This window comes from Camelus dromedarius, chromosome 31, assembly GCF_036321535.1.
Source record: "Camelus dromedarius isolate mCamDro1 chromosome 31, mCamDro1.pat, whole genome shotgun sequence".
Taxonomy (NCBI): Eukaryota; Metazoa; Chordata; class Mammalia; order Artiodactyla; family Camelidae; genus Camelus; species Camelus dromedarius.
Genome location: NC_087466.1, coordinates 3,549,117 through 3,567,091, shown reverse-complemented (window position 1 = coordinate 3,567,091; position 17,975 = coordinate 3,549,117). Strand labels below are relative to the sequence as shown.

Below are 17,975 nucleotides of genomic sequence, written 5' to 3'. Positions count from 1 at the left end.
AGGCTTCTGGGTGCCATTGCATCTCTTGGTTTGGATGGTGGGTACGTGGCACGTGCCTCCATAAGGTGCTACAGCGTGCCCTCCTGGGTTATGTTACAAGGAACGGGATTTTCAGCATCTTGAGGAAGGAGAAAGTGCCACAACAAATAGCTAACCCAAGTCTGAAAATGAAGAACAAAGGGGGAGAACTTGCCCGACCAGATATTTAAACATTGACAAAAATACAAACAGTTTGAAATTTTCAAGAATGGACATATAGACTAATGGAACATAATAAGGAGCTCAGAGACAGACTCGTACTTGTAGGAGGTTAATATATGTTCAGGGGGCTCCACAAACCACAGGGGAGATATTTACTCTTTGATGATGTTAGAAAACCCAGCTTACTATTCGGAGTAATAGAATTTCCTCCCTACCTAACACTTACACAAAGGTGGACTTCAGATGAATTAAAGACTTAAATGTGAAAAGTAAAACTGTGCGATGAAGGGAACGTAACGCTGGGGAATGCTTTTGAGATGAGGGGTCATACAAATCAAATCATGTCTAGTTGATCCCATTACATATACATAAGGCCTTTTTAACCAAGAACACTGTAGACAAAGTTGATGGACGACAAGACTACAGAAAACTGTTACGAGTGTGTATAATGAGTAGGAGACTAATAGCAAACCCATAAGAAAAAGGAACTGTGGTAGAAATACGGGCAAAAGATCTTGGGACAGGCAACTTACAGGAAAGGAAGTTCAAACAGACATAAATGCTAACGAGCGTATAACCCAGAGTTATCAGGGAAGTGCAGTTTAAAACCACAATGAGACTGGCAAACACGAGACAGCTTGATATGCCAAGTGTCGGGAAGGACGTGTGTGTTTCGGCGCCCTCGTGCGCTTCTGGTCAGCGTGTGGCCTGGTACGGCCTGTTCTGGAGGGTGACCTGGCAAGTATGTTGACCCTATGGCCAGAAAATCCTCGTTGAGGCTCACAAGGGACCTGGATCGCAGCGTTGGTTGCGGGGGTTACTCTGCAGTGGGCAGCTGAGGAGGGCCGCCCTGAGGGCCACTGTGCGGCTGGGAGGAGCACGGGCCGGGCGTGCACACGGCAGGGCCCTGGAGCTCACTGTGCGGAGGATCAGGAGAGCAGGCGGGGTCCTCTGCGATGCAGCCTGTGTTCCCATCTGTAGTCTTTTCTTTCTGCTAGTTACCTGTGTGATTCTGCTACTTCACCTCGAAGACAGGAGAAGTCCTATGTATTTCAGTGTCTTCTATAACCATAGCTTTAAAACCTGCCCTCAGACTTCCACTTGTGACAGTGGGTAAACTGGATTCCTGAGCTGCCGCCCAGCACAGAGCTCCGAGGAGTGCTGGGTGAAATATAACTAACACCCACTGTAGTCACTGAGGAGCTCGTAAGGAAGGGTAAAAGCCTCCGGGGGATGAAGACAAAGCGCAGATTGTAGTCAGGAGAGCCAGGCTGACCTGACAGGGACAGTGCACAGGCAGTGTTTACCAAGCATGTCTTTCAATGGCTTGGGCTTTTACGGCCAGATGAGAATGGGAGAAAGTCCTCAAGTTCGTGTGCGGTGAAGAGGGACCCCTCCGTGTAGAACTTGGGTTCCTGCAAGGCTGGAGCCTCAGTGGGAGATAGACTAGGGAAAATCTGCCCAGCAGCAGGGAGAAACAACGGGAAAGAGCCTCAGCTGGGGTTCCAGGAGGAAGGCAGAAGTCCCCTCTGAGAGTTCGTGACAGGCCTGTCTTCCTGTATGTATTATGCGGTTTAACTGACCTGCATGGTCAGGGAAACCCCAGAGGAAGAAGTGAACTTAAACTCTTCCAAGACTTGTTACCAGCTGAGCCAGCAGGACCTATGACAGGTGCACCTTCGCCCAAGGCTTCGCCAGGGCCTCACCAACAAGGGCCCGCTCAGCGTGAGCCCCACCACGGTTTGGAAACACGGAGGACTCGAACCAGCACAAGCAAGAAACAGCGAAACTGGCGCCCCCACACTTCAGAAACGGAAGTGCCAGATACCAGACACAAAATACGCGTTTAGGGAGATAAAAGTGGAACTGAAAACGTTAACACAATTCCATCAAAAATGAGCGGTTAGATTTAAAGCTCGAACTTCTGGAAATGAAAACTACCCTTGTTGAAATGTAAAGCTCAGTAACTTAAAATAACAGATTAAACATGGTGGAAAGAAAAAGTCAGTAACCCAGAAGGGAGAACTGAAGAAACTGCTCGAAAAGCACAAAAGTGGAAAGTGTGAAAGAGAAAGTGACGTGGAAGACGGAGTGAGGATTACAGCACACCTGTTAGAGTTCCAGGAGGAGGAGGGGAAGTGGTGTTTGAGGAGAAAGGGGCTCATCAGATTCAGGGATCACCGCAAATCCCAAGCAGGTAGACACAAAGTCACATCGTCGTGAAGTTGCAGAACACAAAAGACAAGGAGAAGACTCTAAAAGCCACCGGAGAGGAAACATCACTTTTAAGAAGAGACACAGCCCGAGAGACTTCTCAGCAGCAACAGTGCAACCCACAGGGAGAATAAATAAGTAAAATTTTCAAAGTCCTGAGGAAAATGTCAGCTGTCAGTTATACACCCAGCTAAGTGTTTTTCAGAAGCAAGGGCGAAATAAAGGCATAACCTTCCCTAGAGACTGAAGGTTGTGCATGAAGGGAAAGGAGGTTCTGCAGAGCAAGAGTGACAGTTAGAGATGCTGACCGGCCCAGGTGCAGACCTCACGCACTGGCTGGAAAGTCACTGTAATCCTGAATATGGGAAGTAAATTTACACGCAGGACAGAACTAAAAGACCACACACGGTGGGAGCTCACTCTGCCTGTGGACCTTGAATTGCTCATTGGGGTGGGGAGACTGATTTACTTTAGGCTGGAAGTTGCATTCAGTTAAAATTTGAAGGGTAATTATTAAAAGCATAGAAGTAGAATCTATAACTTCCTACCTAGTAAAGAAAATGATTTAAGAAAAATTTTAATGAAAAAAGAGGCAAACAAACTGACAGAAGGAAAGTTGTTTTCCTCTGGCCAGCCACCACCATTTTTAAACAGTCTGCCCCTTGCCACACTCTGTGATGCAGGACAACCCACGAAGGTGTTCAGGACTTTCTGCAGCCCCTGAGACTGTCCTGTCTAGGGAGTGAGAGTTTGCTTCTGCCCTTGCCCTGCTCCTTCATCCCCTCCCTTAGCGACTGTCTCCTCTGTGCACGGGGCTAAGCAAAGACCAGGACGCACAGCCTGGCTGCCCACCCGCCCAGCCGAGGCCCTGTGCGCTGAGAGGCGGGCAGCGGAATGCCCGCGGGCCCCCTAAGAAGCAGCACGTGTTGTGTGAGGCAGAACCACTTTGGGGATCTCCCTCCTGTTATTAAATTTCTGCATTTGGAAACTAGAGAAAGCATAAAGAACATGAAAACTCTGCCTGTCAATCCTACCACCCCAGGATTAACCACTATTCCCTCGAGTTGGTTTATTCCTGTGGACTTTTGCCAGGTGTCACAGGGTGTGTGCGATTGTTGTATCCCCTGCCTCTCAGTTACTGTCACACTGTGAGCGTTTTTCCACATTATTTAAATGTGCTTTGAGAACATGATTTTAGTGCATACATAATCCTGCGTTGTCTTGAGGCACTGGACCAGGTCTTTCTGTTCTTAGTGCGTCTCATCTGCCCGCTGTACTATCCTGAGCACACATCACCTCCACAAATCGGTGGTGGAGCTCCTCCCGGGAATCTCTGCACATCAAGGGCTACACTCATTCATTTCCACTTAGACGAGTGAAGTCGGCCCCAGTTCTAAACACTCATTTGTTGCCAGGGACCTGTGTGTGCTTAAACTGATGTCTCAGGCACAGAGACTGGGCCTCCAGGAGGGGGTCTCGTCCTTGCTGGGGGACAGCGTGTAAGCCCTGCACTACTGTGGTTGGTGTGCCGTGCCAGCAGTGAGGCCAAGGTCGTGCATGCCACATGCGTCCCCCCTGGCAGCTGTGCACTGAGCACAGCATGCGTGGCGGCCACATGCGCCTCCTCGGGCCCTGTATGTCCCGAGACGCCGGGTTGGTTGGGGTGAGCAGCTGGCAACACCCTGCTGCCACTACAGGTCACAGTTGTCCTGTCGCAGCCTAGGCAGCCTGGGCTTGATACAACCTGAGAAAGCCACCCCTCCACCTCCATGTTTCCTTGGCAGATTTTCGTCCAGGGCTGCCTGGCGGGGAAGAGCGTGTGTCACGTGAAGGCCGGCTGCGTCATGTGTGGGTACCTGAAGCTGCTGCCCATGTTCAGCATGGTGTTGCCGGGGATGATCAGCCGCGTCCTGTACTCAGGTGATTCTCTCACTGACGCATCCACGCTGACCACATCTCTCCAAGGCATCTGGAGGGCGCGGGCTTGCACGGTCTCCCACAGCGGGCTGGGCTTGAGATGCCCAGAGTGCTTTCCTGAGAGCCAGTGGATTCAGGGTAGGGATGTAGCCCCACAGAAGTCTGGCGGGGATAGGGGGTGGAGGTGGCGAGAGAGAAACTTCAGAGACGAGTTCGGGCAGGGAAGGGCCAGTCGGGCCTCCCTGCCGCCTCTGCGCACCATGAGGCCCAGTCCCTGGGAGGCCAGCTGCTCCCCTCGCCCCGCAGGCCGTCCTGTGGGCACCCCAGCTGCCCGGCCAGGCCACGGCTGATGCTCTTGGCTGCTCTCCTACCACAGACGGACCCCTAAAGTGGGTCTGACGCGCAGGCCCATGTTCTCTCCAGTGAGTGCTACCAGGACGTCCCTGCTCCCTTCACGAGCTCTTGTAACTTCGTGCATGTCCCTAGTCCCCGTTCCAGCCTCGTTTCACTGGCTGTGCTGCCTCCGGCACCTGGTCTGTTCATTCATTAACCATCTATGGAGCCTGTGCTCTGATGGCACAGCCCCGGGGCGGAGCAGGGGGCTTCCAAGAGTCCTCTGCTGCAGTGCTTGACGAGGACCAGCAGAGGGTAGGCCTTCTGATTGCGAAGCTCCACGTGCACTAGACGTCTCCAGCCCTGACGGTCCTCCAGTCTGCCCTGGAGACATGCCTCTTTTTAAAATCCTAATTCCTTTCCAGTTTCAACATCCCAGATTTGGCCTTCAGCTGTCAGGGAGCATGTTTTGGGTTCTCGTAGGTGGTGCCTCCTCATAGGTTGGAAAATAGGCCCCTGTGCTCCCTAGGACCCCAGAGTCCCTTGGGCTTGGTGGCTCCACCTCCCTACCTGCACTTCATAGTGCAGACCACTCAGCCCACCGAGGAAGAAGATGGACAAAATCAATGTCTCTTGGACTCTGGAAGTGGCGGCGGCGGGGGGGAGGAGAGAGGGCACAGGAACCCACACTCCCCGAGCCTCTGCCCACCGTGGGTAGAGCTGGTGGAGCTGACCTGGGGTGGCCGCAGGGTGGGGAGGGGCCCGGAACCACGTGTCCCAAGCCTGAGAAATGTCCAGACTCGCAGACTGTTTACACAGGCCGGCTGTATGAAGCTAGAGAGCCATTTGTCACAGAAGCTGGACAGCTGCCCCCACTCCTGAAAGAATATGCCTTTCCAGTAACGTGAATGCTTCTGGCCCTAGCTTCTGGGTCTTTCCCCCACCAGAGGGAGGCCAGACGTCACCAAGGTATGATTCCGTCAGTCTGGCTTTCTGTGTGGGCCGCTATATTAGTTGAGGCTCTTGACTGAATGTGACGTGCACTTTTAGCTCCTCTTTCTTCTGAGCTGGTGTCCTCCACAGTCCGTCTGGGGGTGAGATGACTGCCAGCAGCACCAGGCTTCCCCACCACCAGCCCAGCAATCCCCAGGAGGGGTGTTCCCTTCCCCACAGTTCCAGCAAAAGTCCCAGGAGAGCCTTGGTGCGTTCACTGGAGTGACAAGGACCAGTCATTGTGGCCAAGGGGAAGGAGTTTCCAGAATGGCCGGGCTGGCGCCGAGGGAGACTGTGGTCCTGCTCGCGGGGAGGGAGTTTTCACACCCTTTCCTGACGCCCCCGGTGGCACCACTGGCCCTCCACGTGAACCCAGGCAGAGTCCCGCCACCTTCTAGTCCACGCTGGCTCGTTGCTTCTGTTTCTTTCTCAGGCCATAACTTTATATCCCTTATTTACACTCTTCAAGGACATACCACATTCACTTCCTTTATTTCCCTTTGTCCAAAATTTCTTCCCAAATACTCTGAAATAACACCCCAGTAAGATCACATGTCACTATGTGGATAAATAACCATTTGCTTCCCTGACACCAGCTGGGATCATTGAAAGTCTTGTTGAGGTCACGGGACTTGCTGTGGGGTCAGGCGGTGAACTGGCCGAAGCACCGGCCACCAGACTCCCCTGGCCTGACTCTCAGCCCTGACCTCCACCCCACGCTCCTGAATTGGAGACCACAAATCTGACATCCACACACGATTTGCTTCCCTGTTCTCCGATCTCAGATGTCAGAGCTCAGCAGCCAGTGCACAGGGGTGACCGTTGTCTCTCTCTGCAGATAAAGTGGCCTGTGTGGTGCCCTCAGAGTGTGAAGAGTACTGTGGTTTCAGCACCGGCTGCAGCCCCATGGCCTACCCCTTGCTGGTGGTGGAGCTGCTGCCCAAAGGTGAGGCACGGACCAGCTGTACAGGGCTGTGAGCTGAGTCAGGAGTAACGGCGCCTGTGTGCCGGCGGAAGCGTAGGCTCAGGAGGGAGGGCCCTCGGGGTGTCCAGGGAGCCTTGCTGGCCTCCTCTGCATCCATCCTCCTCCGTCTCCTGGGCACAGCCTCTGCACTGATCCCTCCTCACTCAGCCCCACCCTGGCTCCCTGGTTCCGTGGGTCGGTGCTCGGTGTTGTTCTGCCCTGTGGGTGTGTGGAGGTGAGGCTCCATCCAGTGGGATGGGCAGGGAGACAGCTTTCATCTCACCTGCTTCCCCACACCCCACAGAAATGGCCAAATGAATAGTACAGTTCTTTTTACAAATTCCACGTTAGCTGTGTGAATCAGGCGAGCAGTGTTGAGACAGTTCCATAAAATACGATGTGGATGGACTGCAAGGGAGGGAAACCCTGACATCCCACAGTCAGGAAGAAGGCTTTCCAGTTACACCAGCTGAGCCTGTCTTCAGGCGCCCCAGGCTGTGGCCCAGGGCCATGGGACGCTGAAGCAAGGCCTGGCCCGAGTAGCCCCCGAGTGCAGCGGGGCCTTGCTGCAGCAGCCTCCAGTGCAGCCCAGTGAGCCTCAGGCTGTCCCAACCACACACGGAGGTCCCTCGGCAGGGCACAGTCCCTGCCGCTTAGTGGCCTTTCAGGTAAAGCCCTGGATTATCATGTTTGTAGCTAATGCTTGCTGAGCTCTTGCTCTGTGCTGGGCGCTGGGTTACCCCGTGTTCTCACTGTACCTTAATCTTAACAGCAGCCCTGTGTGGTAGGCACTTTCATACCTACTTCACGGATGGGGACACTGAGGCACAAGGAGCCGCATCACTTGCTGTGGTCTGGATCCTCTCGAGCCTCGGGGTCCTCCTCTGTGAAAGGGGCGGCAGTGTGTCCACTTGCCAGGCTGCAGGGGGCCATCAGGCGAATGCCTGAAGAGATTTTTGGCCCAAGTAGCTGCTCCTTTCCATTATGTAAAGACACAGTAGGCACATCACCAAGCGAGGACAGGTGTGATGCACTGATCTGTCTCAGAGGGGCCTCCATTCCAGCAAAGTCAGCGTGTGGGAAAGTCCCTCAGGCCTCAGGTACCTCCTGGCGTGGCCGGCAAGCTGGAGGCCCAGAAAGGGTCCTTCTTTTCCAGGTGTTCAAGGCTTGATGGTGTCTGCTCTATGGGCCTCTCTCATGTCCTCCCTGACGTCTGTTTTCAGCGGTGCCAGCGCCGTGTTCACAATGGACATCTATACCCAGATGCGGCCGACAGCCACTGAGAAGGAGCTCATGATAACAGGAAGGTGAAGGATGCCTCTAATCGCATGAGTTACTGCTCTCAGTGAAAGATGCCCGCAGTGTGCCGTTATGCAGAAAACGGAGGCACTAATGCTGCATACAGAGTTACCCTGTCTGTGTACAGCATGGTGGTGGTTTCTTTTTGTCTGTTGCAGTTTTGCTGTGAAGATGTATTGCTTTTATAATCACAAAGAAAATTGTTTCCATTTGGGAAAAAATGAATAGTCACAATGATAGAAACGGGCATAGTGTATTAATGTACCCCCCAAACTAGTCTTTGTGAGGAAGTTTATATACATTGTCTCACTACCTCATTCAGTCCTCTTGACAGCTTTTAAAGGTAAGTTTTAGTCTTTATTCTCACTGTGCAAATGAGGGGAAAGTGGCTCAGAGAAGGGACTTGGTCTGTCTGAGATCACATGGTAAGCAGAACACATCCATATCAGGGCCCCATCTTTAACCAGGAGGCCACATGTGCTAGGCACAGGGCAGGGATATGAACGTGTCAACGTGGGCCGCCATCATTCCGTAGGGTTTCACGCTGGCTGCCCGTGGACTACTTGTGGCCCACACACTTTGAATGTGGCCTGTGTCATGCCTAAAATGTTTCCTTCATCCCTTAGCGGGCGCACAGAGCCGTCTGTTTCACCTGCCTAACCCCTGCAGTGAAGTTTCCTGGTGCACTTTGTTAGCATTCCATTGTTTAAAAAACACTTTTCTCAGGAACTTTGAGAAACAGATACTAGTTTTATTTTAAGTGTCATAGAACATAGGGGGAAAAGGAAGACTTAAATTCATTTTATAAAGTTCAAAATATTGATGCCAAAACCTAACAAATACAGCGCAAAAAAAAGATTAAAACTGAAGACTAATCTCACTTTAAAATACCAATGTAAAAATTGTAAATAAAATATTAGACACATATCCAACAATATACTAAAAGGATGTTAAAAGAATGTCATCTCATTACCAACTGTGATTGTTGTCCGGAAATACAAGGATGGTTCAATATTAGGAAATGTACTAATTAATTCACCATGTTAATAGATTAGAAGAGAAACATCAAATATATCCAGATGATGAAAAGGTATTTGGTAAAATAGGTACTTTTCAACATGATTAAACATATCCTTATCACCTGAAAAGCCAAGATCACTCCTAATGGAACTAGGAAGGAACAAGGCAAGAATGTCCCCCTTACCACTGTATTTATACTAATATATATATAAAGTAAAATACGTCATATATGGAGAAGTAGACCCACAGGTGAGGTCGGCAGACAAGGACTTTGAAATAACCATGATTAATATGTACAAGAAAGCTGAGGGGAAGGTGTATAAAGTAGACGAAAAGAATTGGGAATTTCTCCAGAGAATTAGAATTTATAGAAATGAGAAGCTTTTTCTGGAATTGGAAAATAAATATCTGAAGTTAAAAACTCAGTGGATGGGTTAACAACAACTAATTGGCTGTCGCAGAAGACATAGTGGCTTGGAAATGAATCCGTCAACAACATGCAAACTGAAGCACACAGGGAAGAAGGGACACACAGACACGGAAGAATAACACACTTGTGACTGGAACATTGGAACTATGCACGTGTAATTGGAGAAGCGATTCTGCAAAGAAAATGGCCTAGAATTGTTATCTGGACAATTATCCAGAGATGAAGAAATCCCACAAATGGGAGACAGGAAAAACACAAAGGTGAGCATGCCCAGACCACATGGTAGCAATACTACTGAGGACTGAAGATCAAGCAGACCTTTAGAGCAGCCAGAGGGAAATAACCACATTTCCTTCAAAAGAGCAACACGGAGACTGACAGCAGAATTTTCAACAGGATCTAAAATCCAGAAAACAGCGGAATGACATCTTAAAGTGCTTGAAAAAACTGCCCACCTGGAATTCAGTGCCCATCAAAAAAGCCTCCTAAGTGAAGGTGAAACAAATGTCTGTTCTAATAAATGCAAGTTGAGAGAACTTGCTACAGTGGAATTTCACTTTCATTACATTTCAGTTCTGTTACATTAGAATTTCATAAGAAATACTAAAGGACGTTCTTCAGGCTACAGGAAAATAACCCAGATCAAAGAGCTGACCTTCAGAGAAGGACAAACAGCACCAGAAAGGTAAGCATGTGGGAAATGGAATCAGGGAGTGTTGATACCAACGAGAGAAAAGTCCGTGCGATTTACAACACGTGGAGGGAAAACCTACGGCAGTGTCCCGGGAGACGGGAGTCAAGTGTGGTCAGTTACAGTTACCCTGCTTACCTTCCCCCTCCCAGAACCTACCTTGAGACTGACAGTTTGTACCCTTTGACCACCTTCACCCCTCTCCCCTACCCTTACTCCCCACCTCAGATGGCCACCGGTCTGCTCTCTGTTTCCATGAACTCGGGCTTTTTTTAGATTCTACAATAAGTGAGACCATATTTGTCTTTCTCTGTCTGACTTATTTCGCTTAGTATAATGCCCTAAAGGTTCGTCCATGTTGTCACAAATGGGAGGATTTCCTTCTTTTTGTGGCTGAGTAATATTCCATTGAGTATGTATACCACATCTTCTTTATCCATTCATCTGTTAATAAACACTTAGGTTGTTTCTGTGTCTTGGCTACTGTGAATGATGCTGCCGTGAGCATGGGGGTACAGAGATTTCTTGATAAGGGTTGCATTGACTCTATAGATGGCTTTGAGTAGTGTGAACATTTTAACAGTATTAATTCATCTAATTCATGAACACAAGATATCTTTCTGTTTATTTGTGTCTTCTTCAATTTATTATATCAATGTCTTATAGGCAGTGTAGAGATCTTTTATCTCCTTGGTTAAATTTATTCCTAAGTGTTTTATTGATTTTGATGCTCTTGTAACTGGGATTATTTTATTTCTTTTTCAGATAATTCATTGTTAGTATATAGAAACAGTACTGATTTTTGTGTTAGTTTTGTATCCTGAAACTTGTCTCTTCTTTAAGATTGAGGAAGGCTAAAAAAAAAAATGGGAAAATACATACCATGAAAAGATGAAGAAAATTTTAACAAAATAGTAGCAAATCAGGTCCAACAACAAATAAAAAGAATAATACACCGTGACCATCTGGAGTGTATTTCAGGAATGCAAGAACGGTTCTTTATTCAAAAATCAGTCAGTGTTCTTGACCGCACTAACTGAACACAGGAGCAAATGATATAGTATTCACAGCAGATAAAAACCCTGTAAACTTTTCAGTACCTATTTTTTTATCTTAGCAAATTAGAGAATTTAAAGGAACTTCTTTACTCTGACTTTTAAACACATATTTAAAAACCTGTAACATTTATCATGCTTAATGTTTATACGTGAAAATCTTTTCCCTTGAGACTGAGAATTAGACACACACGTCCACTCTAGCCGCTTTCCTCCACACTGTACTGGGAGTGCTGCTCTGTAAAAATGTGAGAACAGGACACAAATGACATAAGGATAGAAGTGGAAGAAATGCATCATCATAAAAGACGTTATAGACAAACTGTTAAAATTTCAACGTGGGTTTAGTTTAACAAGACTGATACAAGGTCAAATACAAGAATTAATCATACTTTATGCATTACACATTACACACATTACCATTTAGAGTATCATTAAACCATATCAGATACCTAGGAATAAATCTCACAAAAGATTTGAGAAAATTGCTGAAAATTGCAAAGCATTATCAAGAGAAGTGAAGGAGACCTAGTGTAACAGGAATATACCACACTGGTGAATTAGGAGATTCGGTGTTGACAAGATGCTTCTTCTCTCCATATTCAGAGCAATCCCAATCAAAATGCAGGAACTTTTTTGTGTGCATGTAAAAATTGACAAACCAGTTCTAAAATTAATACAGAAATTCAAAGAGCAAAGAATATCCAAGGCAATTCTTAAAGCTGAACGAAGCTGGAGGATTTAAGCGAGCAGAGATCAGTATCTACTGTGAAGCAATTCTAATTAGTGTGGTTTTAGTGCAAATGTAGTCAAATCAGTGGAACATAATACAGAATACAGGAAAAGGTGAACAGGTGAACAGTGGAGAAAATGATAGGGGGGAAGGATTTTCAGTAAGTGGTACTAGGTAATTTGGCTATTCGTTATAAAAATAATACTGACTAACTATACACAAAATTCCATTTCAGATGGACTGTGTATCTGAATGTGAAAGGTGAAACAGTAAAGTTTTTATAAGAAAAAGTGGTTGGCATGACACTGGATTACCAACTACATATCATCTGCATGAACAGTAGCTTTCTTAGCATGTCTTAAAGAAATTTTTGCATCATCAAGAATTGTGTTCAAGTGGGGAGTATATATAGCTCAGTGGTAGAGTGCCTGCTTAGCATGCATGAGGTCCTGAGTTCAATTCCCAGTATCTTCACTAAAAATTAATAAATAAACCTAATTACCTTCCTATAAAGAAGAACAAAATGTTTTTAAATTTTAAAAAATTGTGTTCACGTATATCAGAAAGCAGATTCCAACATCTGATTTATAACTTCTGGCTCATGTTCTGTGATCCCCATGTCCTGCAGGATTTGTGCCATCACCGGTGCGTGTTTTGGCGTGCTCTTGGAAGAAGCCATCTGACCAGACTCCCTGATGCCTGGTGATCACACTCCTTGAGCCAAATCACCCAATTAATGTGTTTCACCTAGCGTGGGGTACCAGTGAGCACCAGCCCTGGCATACCAGTGAGCAGAATGTTCAGAAGCATCCTCGCTGCAGTGGCTTCAAGCACCTCCCATACATTTACCTTATTATCTTTCCAGTGTCTGTAGAATCTCTAGTAATGCTAATATGTAGGGAGGTTTCTTTTTCTCTTGAGCAAACCTACCTAGAGGATTATCCATTTTAATAAATCTTTCCAAAGGACCAACTTTTGGATTTGTTGATGCCTCTGTTTTTTGTGTTTTTTCCCCATTGATTTCTATTTTTGTTTCCTTTTGTCTATTTACTTTGGATTTACCCTGGTTTTCTTTTTCTTTTTCTTTTTTTAGCTTCTTAAAGTGGAAATTCATATTGTTGGTTTAAAACCTTTCTGATGTTTTATGATCACCACTTAAAACTACAAATTTCCCCTTGCTTTAGCTGCATCCTGCAAATTTTGATAAGTTCTGTCTTCATTTTCAGTCAGTTCAAAGTATTTCTTAATTTCCTCGTGATTTTTTTCTTTGTTCATGGATTATTTAAAAGTGTGCTTTTCAATTTCCAAGTATTTGGTACTTTCTTAATTCTTTTATTGTTATTGATTTTTAATTTACTACCACTGTGATCCAAAGATATACACTATGAGACTTTAATCTTTTGAAATTTTTTGATATTTTTGTATTCTTTCTTAATTTTTGTCTAATAGAAGCTTCAGTTGTGGTTATGTAGTTTTCTGTTTCTGTCTTATGGTTCTTTCAGGGTTTTTTGCTTCATATATAGTCAAGTTCTGGTATTAGGTGCATTTATGCTGGTTACGGTTTCCTGAGGAATTAACTTTTTCATCATTATGAAATCGCCCTTTTTATCTCTGCTAATACTTCTTGTCTTGAGGTTTGCTTCATTACCAATACAGGCCATACCAGCTTTCTTATGCTTAGTGTTTATAACATCTTTTACTTTCAGACTATAAATATGTTTGAAGTGAGTCCCTTGTAGAGCACATACAGTTGCATTTTGATTTTTTAATCTAATCTGACAATCTCTGCCTTTATAATTTGAGTGCTAAGTTCACTTTCACTTAGTGTAATTATTAACAAGGCTGGAAATAGTTTCTATATTTTATTTTAATTTCTTCTGGTTGTTTCAGGCATTATACTAGGCATTATTAACCTATCTTAGTCTATTTACAGTTAATACTGTATCATTTTATGTAAAATGTGAGCTCCTTGCAAGAGTATATGCCATTTTCCCCTTTCATCCTTCATGTTATGTTTCTCATATTTTTACATCTACATCCACTATAAATCCCACAGTACAGATGAGAGTGATACAATTTTTTGCTTTAAGCAGCCAATTGCCTTTTATAGAAATGAAAATGAGACACTGTAGGTAGCATCTTATGTTTTACTTTCTTGGTGCTCGTCATCCCTTCTTTCAGGTTTGAGTTTCCATCTGTGTCATTTCCCTTCACCCTAAAGAACTTCAGTTTGTCTTGTGATGCAGGTCTGTCAGTAAAAGATTCTCTCAGTTTTTGTTTATTGGAAAATATTTTTATTTCATGTTTATTTTTGAAGAATTTTTTTGCTGGATGCAGAATTCTGGGTTGAAAGGTTTTTTTTGTTTTTTGGGTTTTTTTAAAAATTTTAAGTACAGTCTTCCATTCTCTTCTGTCCTCTTGTTTCTGATGAGAAATCATCAATAATTCATAGTACTGCTCTCTGTGTGTAATGTACCTTTTTTCCTGGTCTTCAAGATTTTCCATTCATTTTTGGTTTTCAACAGTTTTATTATGATGTGCTTAAGGGTGTGTTTGTGTGTGTGTTTATCCTGATTGGGCTTTGCTGAACTTCTAAATCTGTAAATTATTGGTTTTCACCAAATTTGGAAAATTGTTGACCATTATTTCTCTGCGTATTTGTCTGTTCCATCCCCCATATTTTTTGTGACTCTACTTACACACATACTGGCTCTTTTGATACTGTCCCACAGATCGCTGGGGTTCTGTTTACTTAAAAAAATTTTTTCTCTGTGTTCTTCCATTTAGATTTCTATCACTCTTCCTTTAGGTTTATTGGCTCTTTTTTCTTTTCCAATCTACTCTTAAGGCCAACCAGTGAATCTTTCATTTCATTTATTGAAATTTCAGTTCTGGAATTTCTATTTGGTTCCTTTTCAAATTTTTTTTTTGAATGTCCAGTTTTTTGTTGATTTCCTGTCTGTTCCCTCATAAGTATCATTTTCTTTAAATCCTTTAAGATAACTGTAGTCACTGCTTTGAAGTCTTTGAGCCCTTGGGGTCAGTTTCTATAGATTGCTTTCTCTCTTGACCATGGGTTGCATTTCTTATCTCTTCACATATCTTGAAAATTTTGTTATATACTGAACATTGTAGGTCATATGTTATAGAAATTCTCGATCACATTCCTCTGAAGAATATTGGTTTTTGTTTTAGCATGCAGGTAAATTACTAGCTGATCCCCTTAAACTTGCGGAGGCCTGGTTTCTTATACTTTGTTAGGGTGTCTCTGTTTCAGTTTTGGTCTAGTTTTATCACAAATTCTTAGTCCTGGGATACAGCCTGTGCTTCTAAGGCATGGCCCTTGGGGGGTTTCAGTGAGACGCCTGAAATAGTACCTAGGCCCTCTAACTTGATGAGATTCAGACTCCAGTTTCTGTCTCCCCTGCTATAGGCAGCCAAGGAAATCTTTGCTCAGCTTTTTCTGCCTTCCAGCAGTTGCTAGTTGGTGGACTATTTGGAAATTCTTCCCCATGTGCACAGCCAAGGGCTTAAGGGGAGTTTATACAAATCTTTAAAATCAGATACTGTAATCATATGAAGTTTTTAGAAATGTATTACTCCTCAAGAAATGAATACTTTCTATGTATTATATATTTTCAGCATGACCACCTCAAACACACCATCCAGCTGTGGTGAGAATCTACCCATGATCCAGTAACAGGCAAATGGACACTCAGTTTTATTTGTCCAGCAGTTGAAGGGTTTTGCCTGCAGCCCTATGGTCAGTTCTGTTAGTGTTTAGGGGTATGATATTTCCTCTGCCACACTGATGAGTGGGCCCTGAATCTAACCTAAGGAACAATTAAAACTAGCTAATAACAAAAATAAACAAATGGGACCTAATTAAACTTATAAGCTTTTGCACAGCAAAGGAAACCATAAGTAAAACAAAATGACAACCTTTGGAATGGGAGGAAATATTTGCAAATGATTCAGCTGACAAGGACTTAATTTCAGAATATACAAATAGCTCATACAACTGAATAACAAAAAGCAAACAACCCAATCCGAAAATGGGCAGAAGACCTAAAGAAGCAATTCTCCAAAGAAGGCATACCAATGGCCAATAGGCATGAAAAAAAATGCTCAATATTGCTAATTATAAGAGAAATGCAAATCAAAACTACAATGAGGTTATCACCTCACATCAGTCAGAATGGCCATCTGTAAAAGGTCCACAAACAATTGCTGGAGAGGGTGTGGAGAAAAGGGAACCCTCCTACACTGTTGGTGGTATGCAGTTGGTGCAGCCGTTGTGGAAAACAGTATGGAGAGTCCTCCAGAAACTAAAAAATAGACTTACCATATGATCCAGTAATCCAACCCCTGGGCATATATTCAGAGGGAACTCTTAATTTGAGAAAATACATGCGCCCCAATGTTCACAGCAGCACTATTTACAGTAGCCAAGATGTGGAAACAACCTAAGTGTCCATGGACAGATGACTGGATAAAGAAGTTGTGGTGTATTTGTACAATGGAATACTAATCAGCCTTAAAAAAAGAAAAATAAAATAATGCTATTCATACGTGGAATCTAAAAAAAGAAGACACTAATGAAGTCATCTACAAAACAGAAACAGACTCACAGACATAGTAAACAGTCTTGTGGTTGGTTACCGGGGGAAAAGGGGTGAGTAGGGATAAATTGGGAGTTCAAGATTTGCAAATATTAATTAGTATATATAAAATAAGCAACAGGTTTCTTCCATATAGCACAGGGAACTATATTCAATACCTTGTAGTAACCTGTAATGAAAATAAACATGAAAACGAATATATATGTGCTTATGTGTGACTGAAACATAATGCTGTACACCAGAAACTGACACATTGTAAACTGACTATGTTTCAGTTTTTAAAAAAAAGTCTAGGTAATAGTTTATGGCTTGTAGATACTTTATTAAAAAGAAAAAAACTCTTCAAATTACCACTGATTTTTGATTTAACTTACAGGTTTTTTGTTATAGTCTTACTCGCTGTCTCCATTGCCTGGGTGCCTGCTATACAGGTGGCTAACAAGGAACAACTGTTTGAATACACGCAGGCAGTTCTGAGCTACCTGACGCCGCCCATTGCTGCTGTCTTCCTGCTCGCCATGTTTTGCAAGAGAGTCACTGAGCAGGTAGGTGGGAGTTCGTGTGACCACACCTCAATCAGCCTCCAGGTACAGCTCCAGCACAAAAGTGAAGTCCTCATTCTTAAAGATGGGACTGTCTGGTTGCAGGAGACAGATGATACCCAGTGAGCAGATAAAGACTTCTGAGATTGGTGTGGTGCTGTTTAAAAGTAAAAAAGGATTGTGGAGATTGGCAGGGCAGGTGCTGGGGGCAGGGGGACACAAGGACATCAGCGAAGATGGTGGGAGAAGATTTCTCCTAAGAAAGTGACCTTGAACCTGAATCCTGAAGGATGTGATCTAGGAGAGATCCAGGCAGAGAGAAGGGCGAGTGCAAAGGCCCAGCGGGCAGCACAGTGGGCAGGACCCACACACAAAAGAAGGCACAGGAAGTGGCTGGAGTGGACCGCCCAGGGTAGAGGGCGGAGCCAGGTGAGGTCAGCTAGGGCAGGTGAGACTTGCTTCTGAGGGCAGGCTGTCAGGGCTTCAGCAGAAGCAGGGCTCCCTAGTCCATGTTTCGGGGGACAGCTGGAGAGCGGTGGAGGGCCCACCTGTGTGAGAGCAGATGGTGGTTCCGGATCGGGGTCAGGGCATGGAGATGATGGTAGGATCTGCTGACGGCTCGGTGGTGGGGCAAGATGGGAGGAGAGGGGCTGGGGATGACTCACGGGGTTTCGGCCTGTGCATCCAGGCAGGTGGAGGGGCCAGTCACAGCAGCAGGGAAGACTGAGGCCGCTTTGGACACATCACCTTTGAGATGCCTATTCATCGTCTAACTCACAGGGCCTCCAGTGTCTCCCAAGCTCTCTGACTGACCTGGGAGAGCATGCAGGCGTCTCAGGTCCTCGCTCAGCCCGAGGAGGAGTCCTCTCCTCACGGTGCTAACACTCTGCTTCTGCCCTTAAGACAAGGTCAGTTGTAGAGCTGGACTGGTCGGGAGGCCAGGCTGCAGGTGGCCTGTCTC

The 17,975-nt window shown here is 45.3% G+C and overlaps 1 protein-coding gene across 16 annotated transcripts in view; it reads left to right on the top strand.

Moving 5' to 3' along the window:
* The window catches only part of LOC105095281 (sodium/glucose cotransporter 1), a 106,063-nt gene that overhangs the window by 81,631 nt on the left and 6,457 nt on the right, over window positions 1-17,975 (top strand). For 14 of the 16 annotated variants that reach the window (XR_010378628.1, XM_064481403.1, XM_064481399.1 and 11 more), the window contains 4 exons: window positions 4,200-4,335; window positions 6,497-6,604; window positions 7,779-7,929; window positions 16,849-17,017. Coding sequence is in view for 15 of the 16 variants with exons in the window: in XM_064481403.1 (XP_064337473.1) it covers window positions 4,200-4,335; window positions 6,497-6,604; window positions 7,779-7,929; window positions 16,849-17,017 (564 nt within the window). In the remaining variant the exon portion in view is untranslated. Of the gene's footprint in view, window positions 1-4,199; window positions 4,336-6,496; window positions 6,605-7,778; window positions 7,930-16,848; window positions 17,018-17,702; window positions 17,923-17,975 lie in introns of those variants that run through there. The other 2 variants (XM_064481404.1, XM_064481405.1) reach the window with 2 other exon arrangements.